This window comes from Solanum verrucosum, unplaced genomic scaffold (assembly GCF_900185275.1).
Source record: "Solanum verrucosum unplaced genomic scaffold, falcon-dt-bn FXZP01000093.1, whole genome shotgun sequence".
NCBI classification, from domain to species: Eukaryota; Viridiplantae; Streptophyta; class Magnoliopsida; order Solanales; family Solanaceae; genus Solanum; species Solanum verrucosum.
Genome location: NW_026020065.1, coordinates 947,158 through 968,421, shown reverse-complemented (window position 1 = coordinate 968,421; position 21,264 = coordinate 947,158). Strand labels below are relative to the sequence as shown.

At 33.7% G+C, this 21,264-nt stretch overlaps 2 protein-coding genes across 5 annotated transcripts in view; both read right to left on the bottom strand.

The window, feature by feature from the left end:
- The window catches only part of LOC125823741 (ABC transporter I family member 6, chloroplastic), a 377,846-nt gene that overhangs the window by 167,866 nt on the left and 188,716 nt on the right, over window positions 1–21,264 (bottom strand). The window lies entirely within an intron of this gene.
- Window positions 1,631–13,419, bottom strand: LOC125823737 (uncharacterized). 3 transcript variants are annotated; one of them, XM_049503114.1, is made up of 12 exons: window positions 13,285–13,419; window positions 13,061–13,159; window positions 12,802–12,972; window positions 11,141–11,206; window positions 5,496–5,579; window positions 4,541–4,657; window positions 4,097–4,242; window positions 3,879–3,969; window positions 3,687–3,755; window positions 3,164–3,255; window positions 2,485–2,548; window positions 1,631–2,012 (listed from the first exon to the last, which is right to left on the bottom strand). In XM_049503114.1, the coding sequence occupies exons 1-12, from the start codon at window positions 13,357–13,359 to the stop codon at window positions 1,908–1,910; spliced, it is 1,179 nt and encodes a 392-aa protein (XP_049359071.1). In that variant the 5' UTR covers window positions 13,360–13,419; the 3' UTR covers window positions 1,631–1,907. The 3 variants fall into 3 exon arrangements, with proteins under 3 accessions (XP_049359071.1, XP_049359073.1, XP_049359074.1); XM_049503116.1 differs by having other exon boundaries at window positions 5,514–5,579; window positions 13,285–13,418; XM_049503117.1 differs by lacking the exon at window positions 4,541–4,657 and having other exon boundaries at window positions 5,514–5,579.

The following is a 21,264-nucleotide window of genomic DNA, read 5'->3' as shown; positions in this document are numbered from 1 at the left end:
TCCTCTCAATAGTCCGTACTATTTTTTTGGGGCAGTTCGATCATGAAATTTCTTTGTTTTTGTATTTCCGAAGTATGAGTGTGACTTGTTATAGTTGATCCTATTGATAGCTAGCTAGTATAGAGAATGAGTCTCTCATCTTGATAGAGATGGTTCTACTTCGTCAGATATTTATTCGAATATCTGGAACACGAAATAGATTAAGAAATATTTGAACTATGATTCATACTTAATATTCAGAAGGGTGCCTAGGTATCCATCGTAAGCCTTTCCTAAACTTGTGCTCGAGAGATAGTTCCATACACTGATAAGGGATGTATGGGTTCTCAAGAAGAGAGGAGTTGTGGTGGTCCCCCCAAACCACCCAGATCCCACGAGTGAATCGAAAGTTGGATCTACATTGAATCTCACCCGAATCTCCCCATCTATTCTCCTGAGGAGAGATTTGATTTCAAACCCCAATTCGAACACACTTAAATAAGTGACATGTTCTTTTAAAACTTTTTAGGTTCAAATTATATCACACTAACAAGTATAAAAGTTCATTTATACAACAAATATAAAGAAGTTCATTTTTTGATACATAATGAAACAACTACATGCACCAACTAAAGATTAAAATTATTCTCTTATTTTTTTGGTTGAAAACCAAATCCGAATTAAGTCAAATGCACGCTGTTCTCATAGGCGTAACTTGAAGAGATTTTACTAAATAAGTAATAAACAATGTTTATGCTTATTGGGAAGAGTGGATTTTCAATTTAATTGGGAAGAAATCATAATATAATAATACCGTAACTAAAAGATCCCATATTATCCTTACTATTATCACTTTTCTGAATTTTTCTTGAAATAAAATAAGAGAAATATAGTTTATTTACTCCGAAATCAAAATGGATCTCCCTTCTCCAAGTGGTATAGTTGTTAATACATGAAGGAAGATCCGATTCGATTTTTATAAAAATAAGATGCAATTTGGGCTAAATGAATCTTGGAAACCAAATATTTGCTAGCATTTTGTGATACGGCAGATACTATTGTACGGAATTTGAGAAACTTCCAATATCTTTCTACACTAGTATATGTAGGTCCAAAAACTGCCAACATATCAAATCATTTCAAAGGATATTACTACACATATGATTAATTGCATTTCACATTATTTAACATAACCCCATCATAGAGGAGATGTATACTCTTTTGATACCCTATTCGACAAGACCAGATCCATCAACAAATCTAGGTCCAATAGTTACGTCTACGAGCTAACCATTGATGGACATCCTTTTATCGCACTCTTTCCCTATTGGACACAGACTTTTCTCTGTAAAAGTCTTCTACTATTTAGCATACACTTTTCTCCATTAGGCTCATGTAAGGCCAGGTATGAGAAAGGCCCCCCTCTCCCTTGTCAAAGCTTAATTATCCGAGAATGAGAACTCATTTTACTTGTTGGCTAGGTTATGATGGTTTCCAGTCACAATTCAACATATTCCTTTTTTGCTCCTGCTTGGTAGCAGCTAAGGGAGCGATAAGTAAGAGTTTGTAATAAAAGTCGGAGAAGGGGACTAATAAGAGCATGGAAATGATCATTTACGATCACTTACGAATTGGTGAGAAGAAAATGGCATTTTCATATCTTTATGCACGAGAACCCTATAACTATTGCGGCATTTTGAAGAAATGTATCTGCACCAATTTAGTTTTGAAGTTCTCTTTTTGACTATAGACTAAACACGTACAACAAAATCAGTTTTCCTTGTACTATGCTTTTTGAGGAAACCCCTCTCTGCTAACCTTACCCCCAAAGAGAAAGAGAAAAGAACGGTATTCATACGAGTTTAACAATGCATTTCCAACAAAGATGGCACAATGAAGAGAAGCTATTCTTCTGCTGACAAGTGCAATCACTTGACGGTTGCTCGGGGAATCGAAGATGTGCATGGTCCAGCAGATGTCATGAATGGGATTCCTTTGAATGTAGCAACTCCTTTGTCATCAGTGAAAAGGTTCTGCAATTCACATGACAGATATCTAAACGGATAGCGAAACCTCAGAAGAAGGAAATGATGTGTAATCATTTTTCATACCATGTTTGGAAAAACATATTTCTACTTCATTACCAAAATATTATATAACTCAAAATGTTTAACATGAACCTATTTTCACAGTTCTGATCTCTAAGCAACAAAATCTCCGAGACTCCCTATCGTTCTCTAGCTAAATAATTGAAAACTTAAAAAGAACAACCCCGTCTCTCCAGCTAACTAATCAGTCTCATTTTAATAATGTTGTTAAGCTACAACATGAAGTTTTCATAAGCCTCATGCATTCTTATATGTTTGGGAAGTTGATCAACCTTGATAGATAACAAACTATTTGTGTTCACTAATTAGATAAGAATAGAGCTTAGAGTGCGGTAAGTTTACTCACACCATTGAACATAGACAAGATTAAGATATTCATAAAATTCAAGATACATACCACAGCAATTTTCTCAAACTGCTTCTTTTTAGGATTCAGAACATCTTCTGGTTTTCCACCATGCCTAGATAGATAAATGTAGAATCACGAATTAATCAAGTAAATTGTTACCATAACATAATCTTCATCTTCAGTTAAAAATTCATAGTACCAAAAAAGAACAGTCAAATGTCATATTCAGCCTAACGGCACACTTACACAGGAAACACATGCTAATTATCCATTAGTATTAGTATCAAAATGTGGGAGAAAAACATCGGAAAAGAGAATATTGGACGTTGAGGTCACTCAAGCACTGACAACTGAATATCTAACGACACTGAAATTTCAAATGTTTCCTTTTTCACAAAATCACCACCTTCCAATTGAAAGACTTACTTCCTATATTCTCTGCTTCTTCAGAAGGTCGTAACTATAATCCAAAATCTTGTACCATTAGACAGAAATTGGACAGAACTTAACAGGTAACGGCAGAAGCGCAGTGCCCAATAAAAGCGAAAATGACACAGATGGTTTGTGAAGGAAAGGTTTTATTAATTTATTATTTATTTTTATGAAGAAAATTTTTTATTAATACATTCCACGCAATATATGCTATGTGAATCAGAGCCAAAAATCAAGCAGACAGAACTAGAAATTTGATTTTAAGCAATACCAACAGGCTTAGCTACAAACATACCCAGCAAATGAGATGCATTCCCCAACTTTGGCACCTTCTGGTGCTATAAGAGGCTCCACCACAGTATGATCTTCATTAGAAGCACATAATACCTACAAAGGAAATTAAGAAAAAAGAGTTAACAGTAAAGAAATGAGAGATAGCACGACGAACAGAGATAATACTATGAAAGATTAACTGGAGCTAGACTACTCTACATATTCCACCACCAATCTTTTTACATATATAGTAATACGGTAATACCTAAATTTTCCTATGCGCAAACAAGAATAATCTGAAATTCAAAGTGCTTAAATGGATGATGTTCTAACTAGTTTAACCACGTCTAGATATTGAATAAAGAAAAGTACCATGGAGACCAAAAGTCTTAGATAGACACTTTGAATTCACCAGATCCACATAGCAAATGAAAAAACAAGTCGATTATATTAGGCAGAGGAAGTAGATCATTTAATACAAGGCAAAAGGTTCAGTAGCATAAGCTAATGTGAAGTTAGTCATAGCTTAGATGGGGATATAATACCATTCCCTCTGATGTGACATCACGTAATTTTGATGGTTTCATGTTTGTCACAAGCACCACAAGGCGATTCTGCATGCACAACAACAAGAACAAATTAATTAGAAGAAATAGAAGCTCCCAAATGATACAGCAAATACAATTCAGAGATGCCAGAAATAGGCACATATGAACGCTTAACAACAGAAAGCATACAGTCAACTGTTCTGGACTGCAAAACTTAGCCAGGCCACTAACTACTTGCCGACATTTTGCTTCTCCAACATCTATCTCCTCAACCAGTAAGCTGTACACAGGGATAACCCAGGAAAAGGTTTTACAACTAATTAAGTAACCGTATAAAGTTGCTAGGGAGTGGACAAGTTTAGGGAAAGAGACTACAAACAAAACAAATGGAAGATTAGCTATAATACCTGTCAGCTGATGGATGTTTCCATGCTTTTTTAATGTGGCCAATCTGTAATTTTAGCAAACTAACACTGATATCTTTATCTTTGTCATCTACCTTCTCAGGCAACTTCTTTTCTGCAGAAGTTTGATTATCTGCAGCAGCTTTCTTCTTCAGAGATTTTAAGGGATAGGTGTTAGAAACAGTTCAAACTTGAGCAATTTCAGAGAAACTAAAAACTGGAAGCATCAAGCACGTGCCACTATAACAAACCAGTCATACCAGAGTACCTAAGATTGCAACGATGCTAATAATAAGAAATGACAATATTTTTAACTGTCACTAATTGAAGAAAGCAATACAATTTTTTGCTACAGTTGCAACAAACTGTCTAGAGAACAAGAAACAAAAATGTTTTAATTGTAGGAGGAATAAAAACAATTAAGGGTAAACTGCTAAAACCACATACCACGCCAGTATTGTTCTTTTTTTTCGAGTCGACATCTAAACTACTAGCCGGTTTGGTCTCTGTGTCAGTTTTTTTGGCATTTGACTCCACTTCTACCTTCTTCACACTTTTTGCTGCCTGAATCAATGTCAGAGAAAAAAGGATATTAATATAAGCCCATTCTTGGGCATCGTTGAGCCTAAAAGGTGCTCCCTCCATCCATCTTTACTTGTCCCGTATACTAAAAATAGTTGTCCAACTTTACTAGTCCAATTTGGATAAACAAGAGATAAATTACCATTGTGTTTTTACCCTTGCTATTAAATACTATTCATTTTCCAACATTTAGATGACTTATAATTAATCGGAGGTGATATTGTAAAATTACCCGTTTATTTATTATTTCTTAAGGGTGTGCCAAGTCAAACGTGGACAAGTAAAGATGGACGGAGGGGGGTATTTGAGACAAGGAATGATTCAAATCAAGAAAGTATAATAATTAAAGTGTTATTGATGAAAGAAACTTTTTAAATATAATATTTCATGGTAGTTTCCAAAAGCAACAAAATGTAGTATCACATATCTACATTTCTACTTTCAGTTTTGGAAACCGCTAAAGGTGTTCAATTAGCGAACACTACATTAGTGATGGACGAAGGGAGTAATTGAGACAAGGAATGATTCAAATCAAGATAGTATAATAATTAATAAGTGAACTTTTTAAATAAAATATTCCATGGTAGTTTCCAAAAGAAACAAAATGTAGTATCACATATCTCCATTCCTACTTTCAGTACTGAAAAAACGTTAAACGTGTTCAATTAGTGAACATTACATTAGTGATTAGAGTGGAAGTCATTGCTCCTGTTCTGGTAACTGGAAATGTAGCAATGCATGGAAAATGGAGTTGAAACAAGTCAAAAAGCAAATCAACTCTGCTCTCAAGCTAATTCTTCAGAAAGTCTTAGATCATTACAGTATAGGCATTACTCACAGGTGGCTCAAATTGGACTTTCTCCAGCAAAATTTTTTGGAATGCATCTCCAACGTCACCTTTAGTCTGCGCAAAAATAGATCAATTAAACATGCATGCTCTTGCTCAAGATAAATCTATGAGCAATTAAATGTATGCAAAAGATTAAAAAAGTTTAATTAATACAAAAAGTGATTTGTTGTTTAAGCAGTAGGTGATTATTTTGCAAGGACAAGCAATCATTAGAATGGATTAGACTTGTAATGAAAATGATTTTTCTCACAATTCATAACAGAAAAACTAAACACATCAATAGATACTTTAAGTTGCCACCAACTGCTAGATAGACACTTTATAAGTGACTATTTAGACACCTCTACTCGGCAAAGGTGTATCTCTTCGGAGTCTGGAACCTATTTGAGCCACAAAGAGATAAAATTGCCCAAATAAGCCACTATTCTATCAAGTAACTAAAATAGGCTTAGTGCAAAAAAAAAACCGTTTTATCCAATATTCCAAACGGCTTCCGTTAGTCTCTTAACGCCTATATTTTAATATAAAACAAAACTTTTCTTTCCACTTTGTAAAGTGTAAGTTTTTCTTCCACTTTATAAAGTGTAAGTTTTTCTTACACTTTAAGAAAAATTACCTTTACCTTTTCACTTCCTTTCTTCCCCTTTCACTTTCAACTTCCTAAATTTGTTTCACTTCGAAGATTTCAATTTCGTGGTCCCAACCCGGAATAAAATTTATTTGTTATGATAATTTCTGCAACTCTTTATCATATTGTTATGATACATCAAATAAATTTTATTTCGGGTTGGGACCACGAAATTGAAATCTTCGAAGTGAAAGGGGAAGAAGAAAGAAAAGTGAAAAGGTAAAGGTAACTTTTCTTAAAGTGTAAGAAAAACTTCTTACACTTTATAAAGTGGAAAAGAAAGTTCCGTTTTATATTAAAATATAGATGTTAACAGACTAACGAAAACTGTTTGAAATATTGGATAAAACGGAAAAAAATTCTACACTAAGCCAATTTTAGTTACTTACTAGAATAGTGGCTTATTTTGGTCAATTTTATCTCTTTGTGGCTCAAATAGGTTCCGAACTCGTCTATTGGACACACAAGTCTGACCTAGCACCACGTGTGTGTTATTTTCACGTTTGAAAATATTAGATGTTATTCAAATACATTTCCAATTGAAAAGTATAGTGAAATTATTTCTTTACCCTTATAATGTACCTCTATTTCAGCCCAAATTCCCCTCGCAGTAAAGCCGCCACCAATTATGTATTTTTGGAAGTTCCAAAAGTACTTAGCCATATAGGAGTAAACTTAGTCAAGGACACCAAGAAATCTACTGGAATATGCATACATGAAAAATGTTTATTTGTATTTTTGTTGCATATGGATGAATTTGGCAGGTCACCGGCGTGACAACTTCATTCCTTTCCAGATCTCGATGGCGAGAAAGTGAAGGAAATAAACTCTGGAATTTCAACCATTTGGAGACAAGTTTATCATCAGCCTAGCAAGATCAAATTTCAACCATTTGGAGGACAAAGAAGCAGGAAAAGATAGATAATTTACAATGACAGAATTTGGTGGATATGTGGTTCCTCTTTACCATGGGTGGCCAGTGGCCACACCATAGACAGCGGTAGAGAATTCATGCCTTACTCCCGCACTGCCTCTCCTACGGACCCCAATTTACTGAAATTGTTGCTTGTGGCTGACAACAAAATTTTCACCGCCGTAAACCAGGAAAAGCAGTTTCCACCTTCCAACACCATGAAGCTCTGGAGTACCAATTTCACCATCTCCCCTGCCCACCACTGCATCGTGGAACTGGAACAAAGTAGCCTGAATTCTCCATCTCCACCACCGATCATGACCCATAAGAAAAGGTTCTGAGATTTTTTAGCTATGGTGGCTTTGTGTTTTTTAAGAGGAAGAAAATGATGGGAATGTCACGCCTAGGTACTCACAACCATTGTTGTCTTCTTGGTCTGGCTTACTGCTATACTTAAGGCTATCACACATACGCGGAACCTTTTTAAAAATGAGCATGCAATAACTTTAGAAACAAACTCAAATACTTTATTCAAAGATCTAAAAATCTGAACAATGTATATATGTTTCTAAAACAATGTTGAAAGTTATAACTAGACTGACTCATATATGAAGCCTCTAACATACTGAAGATAGGTTATCAGGACAAGAAACCAGTCTATTTGAATACTATGCTAACAATATATACTAACTACAAATACTCAAGATAAATTGGAGCCCTCTGAAAGCAAGGAGGTTTCACAAAAGCTGGATGAAAGTAGTCGTAATGATGTGTCTGTTGGATGAAAGTAGGCATCATAGACGAGTCATTCTAGTTATAACTTTTACAAACATACATATATTATTCAAATTTTTGAGTTTGTTTCTAAAGTTATTGCATGCTCATCATTTAAAAGTTTCTGCATGTGTTAGAGCCTTCAGAATAATAGTAAGTCGGGCCAAGGATTCGCTTGGGACCAGCAATGATTTTTAAGTGTCGATCACGCCCAGGGTGTAGCTCGAGGCGTGAAAGGGAACTACAGTGTAGTTTTGATGATATGTGTATGGAGAAGAATAGAAAAGGATGAAGGTGATGAAGAAATGAAGGAAGACATCCGGTCAAAAGGTGTTTGACGTAAATTTCTTTGTTTTAATTCTTTTTGTCTTACACAGACGGGTCAAAATTCTATTTGTTCATCTAACATGTCAGAAGACATTGTATCTCACGCATGAGTTCTTTCGTACCTAAGTGTGCATAAGGCACAGTTACGCCAATGAGAGATGTTTATCTGGTCACAATAGTGTTGGCGCGCTTAAGTCCTAAAGTGAGGCTCATAACATGTTGAGCGCTTCACCCTCACTTAATGCGTACTTCAGAGTCATCATCAAGTTTCTAAGGCATGCTTTTCTTTGTCAATGAGCCTCTTCTGAAAAGGCGACACTAAACCATTGATATTTCACTTTATCATTAAAAAGATCAATTTCTTTGTTCATATATTTGTAATTAGCCCTTATAATTATTTATCTTGAACTAAACATATCTATTTGTATTTTTTTCTCCCTTTGCGCCTTTTTTTCATTAAATCCCACAATTTATTTGCACTTAAACCCCGAACCGGTCTTTGTGCTTTTTGCTTTGGTAACATTGGGTCACAAGAATAGTTAATGTGTCTATTTGATAGTTGGTGAAACTTTAAGAGGTAGTTTGGTTGGGAACAAGTTATCTCAAGATAAGTTATCTAGAGATAAGTTATTCCACCATGTATATGAGATAACTTATCCCATCACTAAGGTATAAATTGTGGGATAAGTAATCCAAGGATTACCTAATACCTCCAACCAAACGCAGGATAAAATAATCCTGCATTTTATCCTGGGATTATTATACATTATACCTTACACCAAACGACTCCTAAGTGTCCATTTATGGATTTGTCCTAAGCAGTGTTGTGAAAGGTGAGCACCTTATTGCCTTTGGCGGAGGCGAGGCCTTGTCGCCTATTCCTTGCGAGGCAAGGCGAGATAAAAAAAAGAAGATAAAAGGTGAGTGGTGACGCGGCAAGGCGAGGCGAGATAAAAAAAGAAGAAGATAAAAGGCGAGTGATGACGCGGCGAGGCAAGGCGACAAAGGCGTCACCTTTTTAAAAAAATAAGGCCTAATTTAATAATTAAAAGGCATGGTTTATTTGGTGTTTTGGCAAACCTGCGACTCTCTTCTCTCCTTCGAGACTCTTCTTCTCTCTTTTTCATTTTTCTCCAGTTCTTCAGTTCAAGACCTCAGTTGCTCAGCAGATACATTTTCAACTCCTTTTTTTTTTCTTCTTTTGTTCTCCTTCTCTTTTTCTATTCTTCTCTTGTTCTTCTTTTATATGCATTCAACACAACAAAGTTCTAGCATTGCTTGTCAATTGTCTTATGAATTGTTGAGTCATTCATGTTCTAGACTTTTACTGTCTACTATTAGTTTTTGAATTGAAATATTTGCAAATATATGTTATTGCTATTGAGATTTTTGATATTTATATATGTAATTAAATATTTTAATTTTTTTGTTAGTAATTGGTGCCTCAATTCAAAAAGGCGAGCGCCTCGCCGTAAGGCAAGGCAAACCCTCGTCGCCTTTCGCCGTCCAAAACACTGGGCCTAAGAAGAACCCTGGAGTAGAAAATGAATGAACTAGAGAGAAAATAGGACCAGGAGACCAGTTGTGCCCCTACAAAAGCATTATTTAGTTGAAAAACCAAATAATTTTTTTCTAGTATTTGCCCTTGAAAGCGTATGATTAATTCTTCTTAGGCCCCATTCACTCAATTTAAACATACCACATGAGACAATTGGAGAACAAAACTAAATGAGCCAATTTAACATTTATGGCATGGTTAGTAGACCAGCATAGTTTTCGCTCTAAAATACTATTGCAATCTATCAAGAGCGCGGTGGACTTTTTTAAGAATATGGAGATCTCCAGGAAAAGAATAATTTCTTCGCAAGTTTTGTCCAAAAGGATAATGTAGGGAATTTCACTTTGCAATATTCTAGGTTAACTAGTTGGTTGTTTTGTTCTAAAAGATTTAGAAAACAAGAGTGAAAAAGGCAAATATTTTTCACTCTCTTTTCTATCAATCCCAGCAAGGGAAGAAAGTTACTTTTCCTATTTGTTTAATAGTAAAAAATAAAATAGAAGCTATACACACAAGAGAAAAGGTTAAGAAGCTACTCCCTTCGTTCCGGTTTATTTTGCAGCATTTCCTTTCTAGTTTGCTCCCAAAAGAATGGAAGCTTTCTAAATTTGGAAACAATTTAACTTAAAATTATGGCATGTTTTTAAGCCCACAAGTTCCAAAAGTAATATAGCCACACAAATGTTACAACATGTTTTTTGAATGGGAAATATTATGGCATGCTTAAGAGCACAAGTTTCAAAAGTCTTTGTTTCTTTCCAAAAATTCATGCCTATTTAAACATTGCTCAAACTTTGCCACAAAAATTGAAATGGAGGGAGTTTCTATGATACCCATGAATGTCATGAGTGTATATTGGAATGTTCACAATCTCAAATTCCCTAAATAGTTCGGAATACTTTTCATTTTGCATGTGATGGTGAATCTCCAAAACGTTGTACAGGACTTACTTTCACAATTGGAGAACACAAAGCAACACATGAGCCCCATATTTTTCCCCCTCAAATTAATAAAAGAACACATTCAACTACAATGCTAAACAAGTGTGCCAAATCTCAACAAGTTTTTCAATTTTCCTGGTCAAAATTGTAATAGTAACCACCAAACTAGGAAAATCATGACAGCAAGTCAGCAACCACTTTGTTTTCCCTTTCAATAACCTACATCCCCTCTCTATTACTCAATCCGCAAGTTGAAAAAAGTCACAGATAATCATGACAAATCAGTTGAAAGTTCTATCTTAAGTAGACTGTAGAGCGACCTGCAGGCATCACCAGACTCACCACATCTAGGCCATCATGTAAGCCTTTCATTTGACGCTATATACCACAGGATGAAGATCCTGATTTCCGTATATTACCACTATCTAAATTTCAATATGAAAATCTAATAACCTGATACAAACTCTAGCATACCTGGATATAGTCCATCCATCTAAGCAAGTACGGCAATTTGTTTCTGTCAGAGTTTGAAAGACTGATCTGGTGGCAGAGAATTATGATAGCATGTTAGAATAGAGAGTGAACCGAGAAAGTTTATATCCAAAACAACAATATCTTTCAATTAAGGAACTGTCAAAGCTGAACAATTAAGAAACCACCTATAATACAGTTAAAACAGAGAAAATAAGAACCTAATTGACTAAAGTCAGTAGAATCTTTAACATTTATGCCTAACATGAAAATCAAATATCATGTTTAAGTAAAATATAACTCTACAATGAGTGTGATTTGTATGCCAGAAAATGTTTTACTTAAAAAAAATCATTTCCAAGGGAAGATTAAAAAAATATTTCCAAGAGACATATAGGCAGAAAATTTTTCCCTTCACAAGTATCTGAACTCTCATTCAATATTATTGCTCGGACAAGTAATAAGAGACTTTATAGATGACTTGCAATAATCCAATGAATAATTACATAAAAGTGAAATTCCTCAATTGTACTTAGCATTGCATCTACATCATGTACAAGGACTAGGTTGCACAAAAAAGCTAGCAAGAAAATACATTTGTGTTAAAGCTTTTAAGGCCAAATATGTTTCTTCTTTTCCTTCAAAAATCCTGCTATTTAATCAAAACTGTCCACCAAATGGCTTGAAGAATAGTATTCCAAGTATTTTGGGATTTCTTGTTGAGACACGCTCTATTCAAACTATGCAGCAGTCCATCATGGGGTTTGTCATAGTCCAATATATGCTAAGTATTGCAAAAAATAACTCCAAAGAAGTCTTGTGACCTTATAGTGCATAAGGAGGTCACATACTTATTCTATAGGATTGTACATAAAAGGCATCTGCTACATAATTGTATCCTTCTTTATTGGAAGTCAGTTTGTTGAACTCTTGATCATATTACTTTTTCTTTTGGTTTCCCATCCGGTGTTCGGTACCCACATTTGAGCCGAACTTATCCAGATTCACACCGCGTAGGGCCCCATTCGGGGGGGAAGCACTCCCTACCAAGGATACCTAGGGCTCGAACTGGTTAAAGGAGAGCAGTCTCATCCACTACACCAGATCCTTTGGTGGTTGTTCAATATTACTTGCTTCAATTAAAATTTATAATGCCAACATTATCTTTATTCTTCATTTTCATTACTACTATTGCTACTTTCACTTTGCTTATCTTTACTATATTGTTGTCAGTATTTTTCTTATCTTATTCTTCATTTTCATTATTACGGTTGTTACTTTTACTTTGGTTATCTTTACTATTATTGTTGTCAGTGTTTTTCTTTTTTCAATATTTTCATCATAACTTTTTTACTCTTGAATATTTTTCATACATGTTCTGAATAACAATTTTCTTGAGCCGAGGGTCTATTGAAAACGTCTCTACCCCAAAAAGGTAGGATTAAGGTCCGCGTACACCCCACCCTCCCCAGACCCCCACTTGTAGGATTACACTGGGTATGTTGTTGTAACAATATTTATTCCAATACCACTGCTTGCATAATTACCATATGTCACCTACTTTCATACCTAACCAAGCACTCAAAAATAAGTAAATTAAAATATTTTCCACTGAAAATATTTTCCTCCAAACCAAAAGCACCTAAAGAGAAGGAAATGTATACCACGGATGAATGCACAGCGGCAAAGACAACAATATCAGCTTCTGAAATCTTCAACCCGTTGCCCAAAATAACAGACTTCTTACTCAAATCCTCATTCAACTCACTTAGAGCTTTAAGGCTTGTCCCAGAATCTACAGGGAAGTTACTCGCAAATTCGACCCACTTCATTAACTGGAATGAAAAATTGATTTCAATGTCAAATTGGAACTAAAAAAATCAAAAACTCAATACAGAAAACTAGGAAATGTTAAAATATTACCTCATTATCTTTTGTGATAGAAGGCCCACTTGGGGAAGAATTGAAAATGTCTATACACAAGCTTTTAATGTCTTTATCCAAATTAGTCGAATAGGAATTCTGCATAGTAAAGCACCAAAAATAATCCGTTAACGAGCAAGAAAATTGATTGATAATTCAATTCATTACATGCATTCAACTTAATCATTGCATACTATATAAAATTTGAGGATTGAAAATCTTACTGGGTCTAATGAGAGCATTGACAGGTGCTTGCATAGAGCTGAAACAATGTTTTGCTTGCGATCTGCAGCTGCCATGGTTCAATTCTTTGGTATGTTTACTTCTTCAACTTCACTTCAATTGTTCAAATTCACCAAAAAAAAAAAAAACAGGATTTTGTAGGGTTTTGTTTTCCCGGCTTGGGCCGGAGCATAATTGGGAATGCTATGCCCATGTTGAAAACGGGCCATATGTATGCCAAGGATTTAAGCCCAATGATCAAAATAATGATTATTAATGTATGAGGGTTGGATTATTTTAGTCTTTGATATATACTTGAACTCAAATGGTCACCCATGTATGTAAAAAATATATTGTTTTGGTCCTAAATCCTATATCCTATATTAGCGGTCTTTTTAAATATCCGGTTACATTTAATCAACTTTGTATAACTCACGAAAGAATCGAGACTTTAAAAAACCTCAAAGAATATTATGTTCTATCTAGTGTTTGATTGTATTTGTTCCTTACATATTCACTCATATAAAAAATATAAATTTAATTAAGCATCTCGTGCATCTTTCTTGGGTGCAGATTTATGCATCTTAGATATTGCTACCTAAATAAGGTGTCAGGTCGTATGTATATTGTTCATTACTTGGGCTTTGATGAATTCGACCTTCCATTTGCAAGCCCCTTTATTTTAGGTCTTCATCCTTCTATATTTCTCTCGGCACAACCATGGGCTTCTTCTCGAATTTCTCTGTCTCCATTATTTCATCTCTACCTCGACAAATCCTAATTGCCCCCTCACATATTCTGTTAACTTTATAAATAGTTCATCCATACTAGTCCAACGTTAATTCAGCTCTGTCTACTACTTCACCTTCTATGGACTTTCCAGCTCTAACATCTTAGTCTAGTCCATTGCAAAAATGTCATCTCCAGACTCTATTAACCTCACAGTGAACCTTTCGGGCTGCTTACTTATCCCTCAACCACCCCTAAAATTTTCATGTCTTCTTGTAATACCCCGAAAACTAGTAGACTAAACTAGGACCTTATGTGAGGGTTCTAGAGCATTACGTGGAGGTTAGAGTTCTAGAATTTACTTCCCATACTTAGAATGTGGGGTTTAGGGGTTAAACGTCAAGTTACGACTCCCCAAGGACCAACCAAAGGGGTCCTTGAGGAGGACCCCAAAATAGTCCCAAAAATCTGCCTAGGCAGTACCTACGAGGGGACCTACGCCCCGTAGGGGGATCCACGCCATGTGGGTGGGTCTCGTGGGTCAAGGCCTGCAAAATCTAGCCACAGACCACCATCCACGCTTGACCAGTACAGGTCGTGGGTGGACCCACGATCCGTGGACGTGGACTCGTGGGTAGGGTGCAGTAATGGTTTAAGTTGTTTAAGTTTAGGGAATATTCTAGAATTAGTTAGTTATTAAGTAGGGTTGTTTTATTAGTAATTAGGACACCTATATAAACCTATTAGACCCCTAAACTAAGGCAACTAATTCATTATTTTAGATTCACCAAAGAACCCAAATTCTTTCAAGAAATTCTCTCTCTAGAAGTAAAGAAGAAGAAGAAAGAAGAAAGCTATGACAAATTCCTCCATTGTTGCAAGCATTGCGAGGGCTTTATAATCAAGGTATGATAGCTTCTTCATCTATGGATTTTTCCATCCATAGAGCCTCCTAGATTTTTCCCAATTGTGAAGATACAACCCAATTCTAGCTATGGTTTCTTCCTATGTTGTGGGTAGTGATTGAGTGGATAGTACTTGTTTATGATTGTTTTAGTATTGAATCATGATAGTATGATGAATTTATATGTTATCCATGGTTAACCCTAGTCTAATTAATGAAACTGAATCATGTGAGTTTATGCCATGAAAGGTGAAATTGAGGATTCATAGGTGATCTTCTAGAATTGATGTTATGAGTAGTAATTGTTCAAGAATAGGAACATGTAGACATGAATTGAACTAGATTATGGTATATATGATGGATCATGACTAGTAAAGTTAAAGTTAAACCTTTATGATGAAATTGAATTATGACTAGAATCACTTGATAATGAAGAATGTGATTAGAATGCCTTGAAATCTATGTATGAATGATGATGGTAAGAAGTAAAGCTTGTGGTCATGAATGTTAGGGCTTTGAGAGTAAAGCTAATATGATGTGATCTTGTTGTGTATTGTTGAAAGCATATTCTCACCTACACACCTAGGCATAAATATGCTAGGAGATGAAAGGTTCTCTCACATAGAATGATTCTAGGTTGAAAGGCTTACCAACCTAAAATGAATCAAAGCATGTTAGACTAGAATAGCTTGAAGTTGTGACTTAAGATCCCTTCATGAATAGCTTGACTTGGTAAGATAAGACCATTTCATGGTAGCTTAGGATTGAGGAATCATACTCTCCTAATGGTAGCTTGAACTAGCATCATATAATATTAATGCATTTCATGATAGCATGACTTGGTTAGGCCACGACCATTTCATGGTAGCTTAGGATTGAAGAATCATACTCTCCTAAGAGTAGCTTACATTAGCATCATAGTGTGCTTGTAAGGGTAGCATGACTTAGTTGGTCTAAGACTATTTCATGGTAGCTAGGATGGAGCACTTATACCCTTCCTAGAATAGCTTGGACTTGTATGTATGTTTAGTATGTTTTTCCTTGGTAGCTTGGTCTATCCAATATGGTGATTTTACCTTGGTAGCTTGGTCTAGCCTAATAGGGTGCTATATTCCTTGGTAGTCTAGAAATGATAAGTAGCAATCATTGAAGTATGATAGCCTAAAGGAGTACTTAGCGTGGATAGGATTATGGGGTTTTATTCATGCATTGCACAAGTATAACTTGAAGCCACTTATGAAGTATGTCTCTTATTTGTTGCATGCTTAGATTAGGTTGAGTAATAGTACTTTTCCTTGGTAGCGTTGAATAGGTGAATTATGACCATTCATAAGTAATGACTTATCTTGGACTAGTAAATAGGTACTCTTCCATGACTATTATAAATATGAGGGACAAGTCCCTAATCTAAGTAGTATGTATATGATGGAACTAGATTACTTCAAGGAAGTATTGTAAGCATGTCCTAATATGAGATTTGCCTATATGATATATGCTTAGCTTGGAATGTTGCCATAGTTGCCTTTTCTTGATATGTTGACTAAAGGTGAAGATTCCCTTGTCTATGAGAAATAAGCTAAGGATGAGACCATAAGGTGGTAAGTATGATTATGATGACTTAAAAGTTGTACTTAGTGTGGATGGGATTATGGGGTATCATTCACGCATTGCACAAGTATGCTTTGAGGTTACTTGAGAAGTAGTTCTCTTATGATATGAAGGACTAAGGGTTGAATAATGCTTATATGACGCTTATATTGGAGACTTTGCTTATGATTGTGATATTGTCTCTTATGCTCATAGTTTATGTTTCATGAAGTATCTCTTATGCTTATGGATTATGTCTTATGTTGACTAACCCTTATGTTATGCTCTTGTGATGTTATGCTAGCTATCATATTTAGTACTTATGTACTAACACATACTTTGCCTACATTCTCATCAAATGTAGGGTTCGGAGATTTGAGTTATACTCTTGAGGATAGGTTTCTAAAGTGCAAGGAGTTGAAGATTTGGTGAGTCCTCATAGCTTCGAGGACAAAACCATTATTTCCTTTATGTCTTTTATTTTCATGTTTTGAGACTATTGTATGGGATGTGACCCAAGAGTTATTCAAAGTATTGTATTAGATGGTTTGAGACAAAGTGTAGTAAGACTTCCGCTTGCTTTTATAAAAGACTTTGATTGTATGGATAAAGTTTTTAAAATTTCCGTACTTTTCTATTATCTTATGTTATGATATGCTAAGGGCTTGTATGAGACCCCTTCGAGGTCAAGTACGCCATGTTACTTCTAAGGTGTACCCCTGGATCGTGACACTCCTACATCGCTTGGTCCTCCCATCTCATTCTTAACATACTCATCACAAAATTGTTCATCGTATGTCTCATTCATTGCACCCAACTAATATTACATCTGTTTATTTTCAAACTAAACTGTTCATCGAACTTATTAGATTCACTAAAATCAATAAACATAAAGTTTGGTGTGATGCAATAACCTTTAAGATGGAATACCTTTTTATGCAACATGACTTGGTCTTTTGTCTGGTTCGAGCCTTTTATTAATGTTTTCGGTAAAAAAAAATGGGTATTTCAAATTAAACGAATTTTTTTGATAACCTTGAGTGGTACAAGGAATGTCTAGTTGCCAAAAGATTTCACCAACTCGAAGGACATGACTATATTGAAACATTCAGTCTAGTGGTAAAATCATCCACCATTTGGGATGTGGTGCAGTCTCAAAGCAATTGGTTTTGCAATAATTAGATGTACAAAATATCTTTTTACAAGTCCACCTCCAATAGAGTACGTTTATATACCATTATGTTGGTTTTGCTCATCCCACATATACTTACCATGTTTGTAGACTACATAAATAAATTTATTGTCTCAAACAGACGCCTAGAGCATGACATATATATATATATATATTAAAGTGAGCATGGTATATATACTACGTCAATTTCTTATTGTTGTTGAGTTTTTGTCTTCAAAATTGACCCCTCATTATTTGTGTATAATGGTGTGGGCGTTCTTACATATTTTCTCATCTATATTTACAACAATATAATATTCACTAACATCCACTCAAACTTTCTTCATAAAAGTGATATCAAAGCTAAGAGCTGAATTTTTTTTCACTCGAGATTTAGTTTCATTAAGTTTTTTTCTAGCTGTTAAAGTGTGTTGTACGACTAATAGTATGTCCCTCTCATAGTGACAATAAATTCAGAACATGCTATCCATTATTCAAGACGAAAATGCAAAAATGCAAACCAATTTACACACCTATGATGATGAATACCACTAATTTGCATACATGTTCTAGCTCCTTGTTCTAAGATGCCACAACGATTGTTAGAGCATACTATTGATAGTCATTTTCTTATTTTCATGTCTAGTGGTCTCGCTCTACAAGTCTTTTACTATTTTTTGTTGAGATGGTTCTCTTCGTGATTGCAAGTAAAAGACCAACCTGTTGACATTCTCACCAAGCATTTAGCTATTGCCATATTTTAGTTTCTTAGCTCCAAGATGAGTGTTGTTTTGCCACCTTCATCTTATAAGGGGAGTTCAATTCCTACGGATATAGATAATTGACTTATTTGTAGCTAGGGGCTCTAGTACTGGATTGTTTTTATGCATTTTATATATCTTTATTTTTTTTTCCATTGTCTGGATAAAAAAACACGCAAAATAATAAAATGCACGACTAATTCTTGAGTGATTATCCCACGTGTTCTATTAGTGACAATAATAATTATGATAAAAATATGCATATTAATTGTTGTTTAAGTCTCACAAATAGTCTAATAATTGAGTAGTGTTTGAGTGAATATGAATTATTAGTATTATGAGATATTTAATTTTACTATGTTTACACTTGTTAATTTTTTAATTGGAGTACTTTTTAATGGTTCCTTTGCTAGGATATAATAGTTTCATTACTTGCATTAACATTTTACTTAGATGATCATGATTCATGATGGAATTGAGGGATTATTAAGGTATTTAGACACAAGTATTTTATCTGAATGTTTATTTTTGTAAGAAGAAACAACTCAACTTAATTACAAGCTCAAAATTGAAAATTCAAAATAGCCAAATTATTTAATTCAAAATTAAATTAAAAAATACTGATCCAATCAAGCTTATTGAAATTGCATTTGCATTGTAATGTTTTGATTTCAAAAAATTGAAAATCCAAATTAAATTTTTTCTTGTCCTACCTTAACTAGGGGTGGGCATGGCATGGTATATATCAATTTACCATACTATACATACATTTTTAATATCGTGGTTTTGGTATTATGGTATTTGATGTGGTATATGGTATACATTTTAATTTTTTTTTTATATTCGGTATGGTATTTGGTATTTAGAAGTAACATACCGAAATACCGAATACCATACCGAAGTATAAAGTTACATAAATAACAAATATATATTATTAAAATACTAACAAATATGCAACCTAGTATTAGTATAAACTTTGGCTACTCTATTTTGATTGAAATGTATTTGAATTATAATTGATTAACAAAGGAGTTGTTTGTACTTTATTTTGCATATATTTTTCTATATGTGTATTGTATTAGTATGATACAATTGAGATTTTTTTTTAATTGCCGAAGTCATAATACTCTATTAAACGAGTATATATTAGTCGAAGTTGAACAAATTATGAGTACCGATTTAACATACCATAGAATATCAAAACCGAACTTTAATATACCAAACCATACCGATTTAAGTTAGTATGGTAATGAAATATAATATTTTAAAAATCAAATATCAAAATTACGATATCAAAATTTATAAATATTGTATCGTACCATACCACACCCCTAATCTTTAACACTTCAGCGGCTCAGCGCCCACCTCTAACTGTATAATAGAAAGCACAAATACAAACATTATTATTTATTAATCCAAATTATAAGTCAATATTGATTGTGTTTTATTTAAAACATGAATTGATCATGCACATTTGGAAACGCATGACATCGTGACAAAAAATGAGAAAAACAGAGGATACTTTTGTTTTAAGTTATAGTGATGGAAACAAAGTTCGTCTTCAAACCACTAATAAATTTTTTATGTCCCACCTCATAAGACTTGTAATATAATTTTAGTAGCAATCTGAATTTGTATCTTATTCATGAGAGTTGAATTTCGAATTTGTAATTTCATTTTCCAACTTTTATTAAAAAAATTTAATAAAAAGAAGGTTAAAGTAGTAAAGATATTTTCACTAGTTTAATTGTTTAAAGTGTTATCTTTTGATTTTAGTAAGATATTCCATTCGTTCCATTTTTCTTGACTTTTATGTTAAAAATAACTATTTCATTTTACTTGTTTATGTTAGTAAATTATTATTCTTTTTACTTTTTTCTTATACGTATCCTTAATATTAAATAACAACAGAAAATAGTACTCTCTTTAGTTCATATTAAATAAATTATTAAGGCTTTTTTCATATTTATCCTTTATTTAATGAAGTTTTTAATTACTTTGCATTTTTTATTATCATAGTCAGAAAATGCCCTCCGTTTATGATTTGGTCCAAAAATGCCTTTGTCGTCAATACTTTGATCCAAAAATGCCCCTATTGTTATTTAATGGGTCAAAATGCATATTTTCTAATAATATATATATATATATATATATATATTATTTTCTTTTTAACACATTTTTTTCTAATAATATTTTTTAAAATTAGCAAACGCTTATCCTACTTCAATTAAAAAAAAAAGAAGTTAAAACATTATTATTTTATTATAATTATTTTTATCGTTATATAAATAAAAATTAATGATGAATATACTATGATCTTATATATATGACATATATTATCCATCAAAAGGGTAAGCTATTCTATTTTAATTGATAAAATGAGATTAAGAAGGGAAAACAAATATTATTTCCTATATTTTTATTTGTTAAAGTGATTTTAAAAGAAATAAAACAAGAATAGGGTTCCTTAATAATATTTTAATTAGGAAGAAGACGTGTTTAAAAGGAAAAAAATAATTAATATATTTATTTGAAAATGACATTTTTGACTTATTTAGTAACTATAGGGGCATTTTTGGACCAGAATATTGATTGCAAAAGAATTTTTGAACCAAAGTATTGATGATAAAGGTATTTTTGAGCTAAATTATAAATGAAGAGTATTTTTATTCATTTCACATAGTTTAAGAACATTTTTTTATCGTTTTCGTAACATATACTCAAATAGAAATGATAACTGTATATAATAGTAATATACATATAATAATAATAATATCAATAAGAGGGAGTAATAGTCAACCTCAAAAATTTCTTTAAAAATATGTCATGT

What these genes read in the sequence shown, in the direction of transcription:
- LOC125823737 (XM_049503114.1), bottom strand. Translation starts at nt 13,359, where the DNA reads ATGGCAGCTGCAGATCGCAAGCAAAACATTGTTTCAGCTCTATGCAAG. An exon ending in GATGGATGGACTATATCCAG is followed by an intron (nt 5,580 to 11,140) that starts GTATGCTAGAGT and finishes ATTTTTGCGCAG; the next exon opens with ACTAAAGGTGACGTTGGAGA. An exon ending in AGTTTGAGAAAATTGCTGTG is followed by an intron (nt 2,013 to 2,484) that starts GTATGTATCTTG and finishes TGTGAATTGCAG; the next exon opens with AACCTTTTCACTGATGACAA.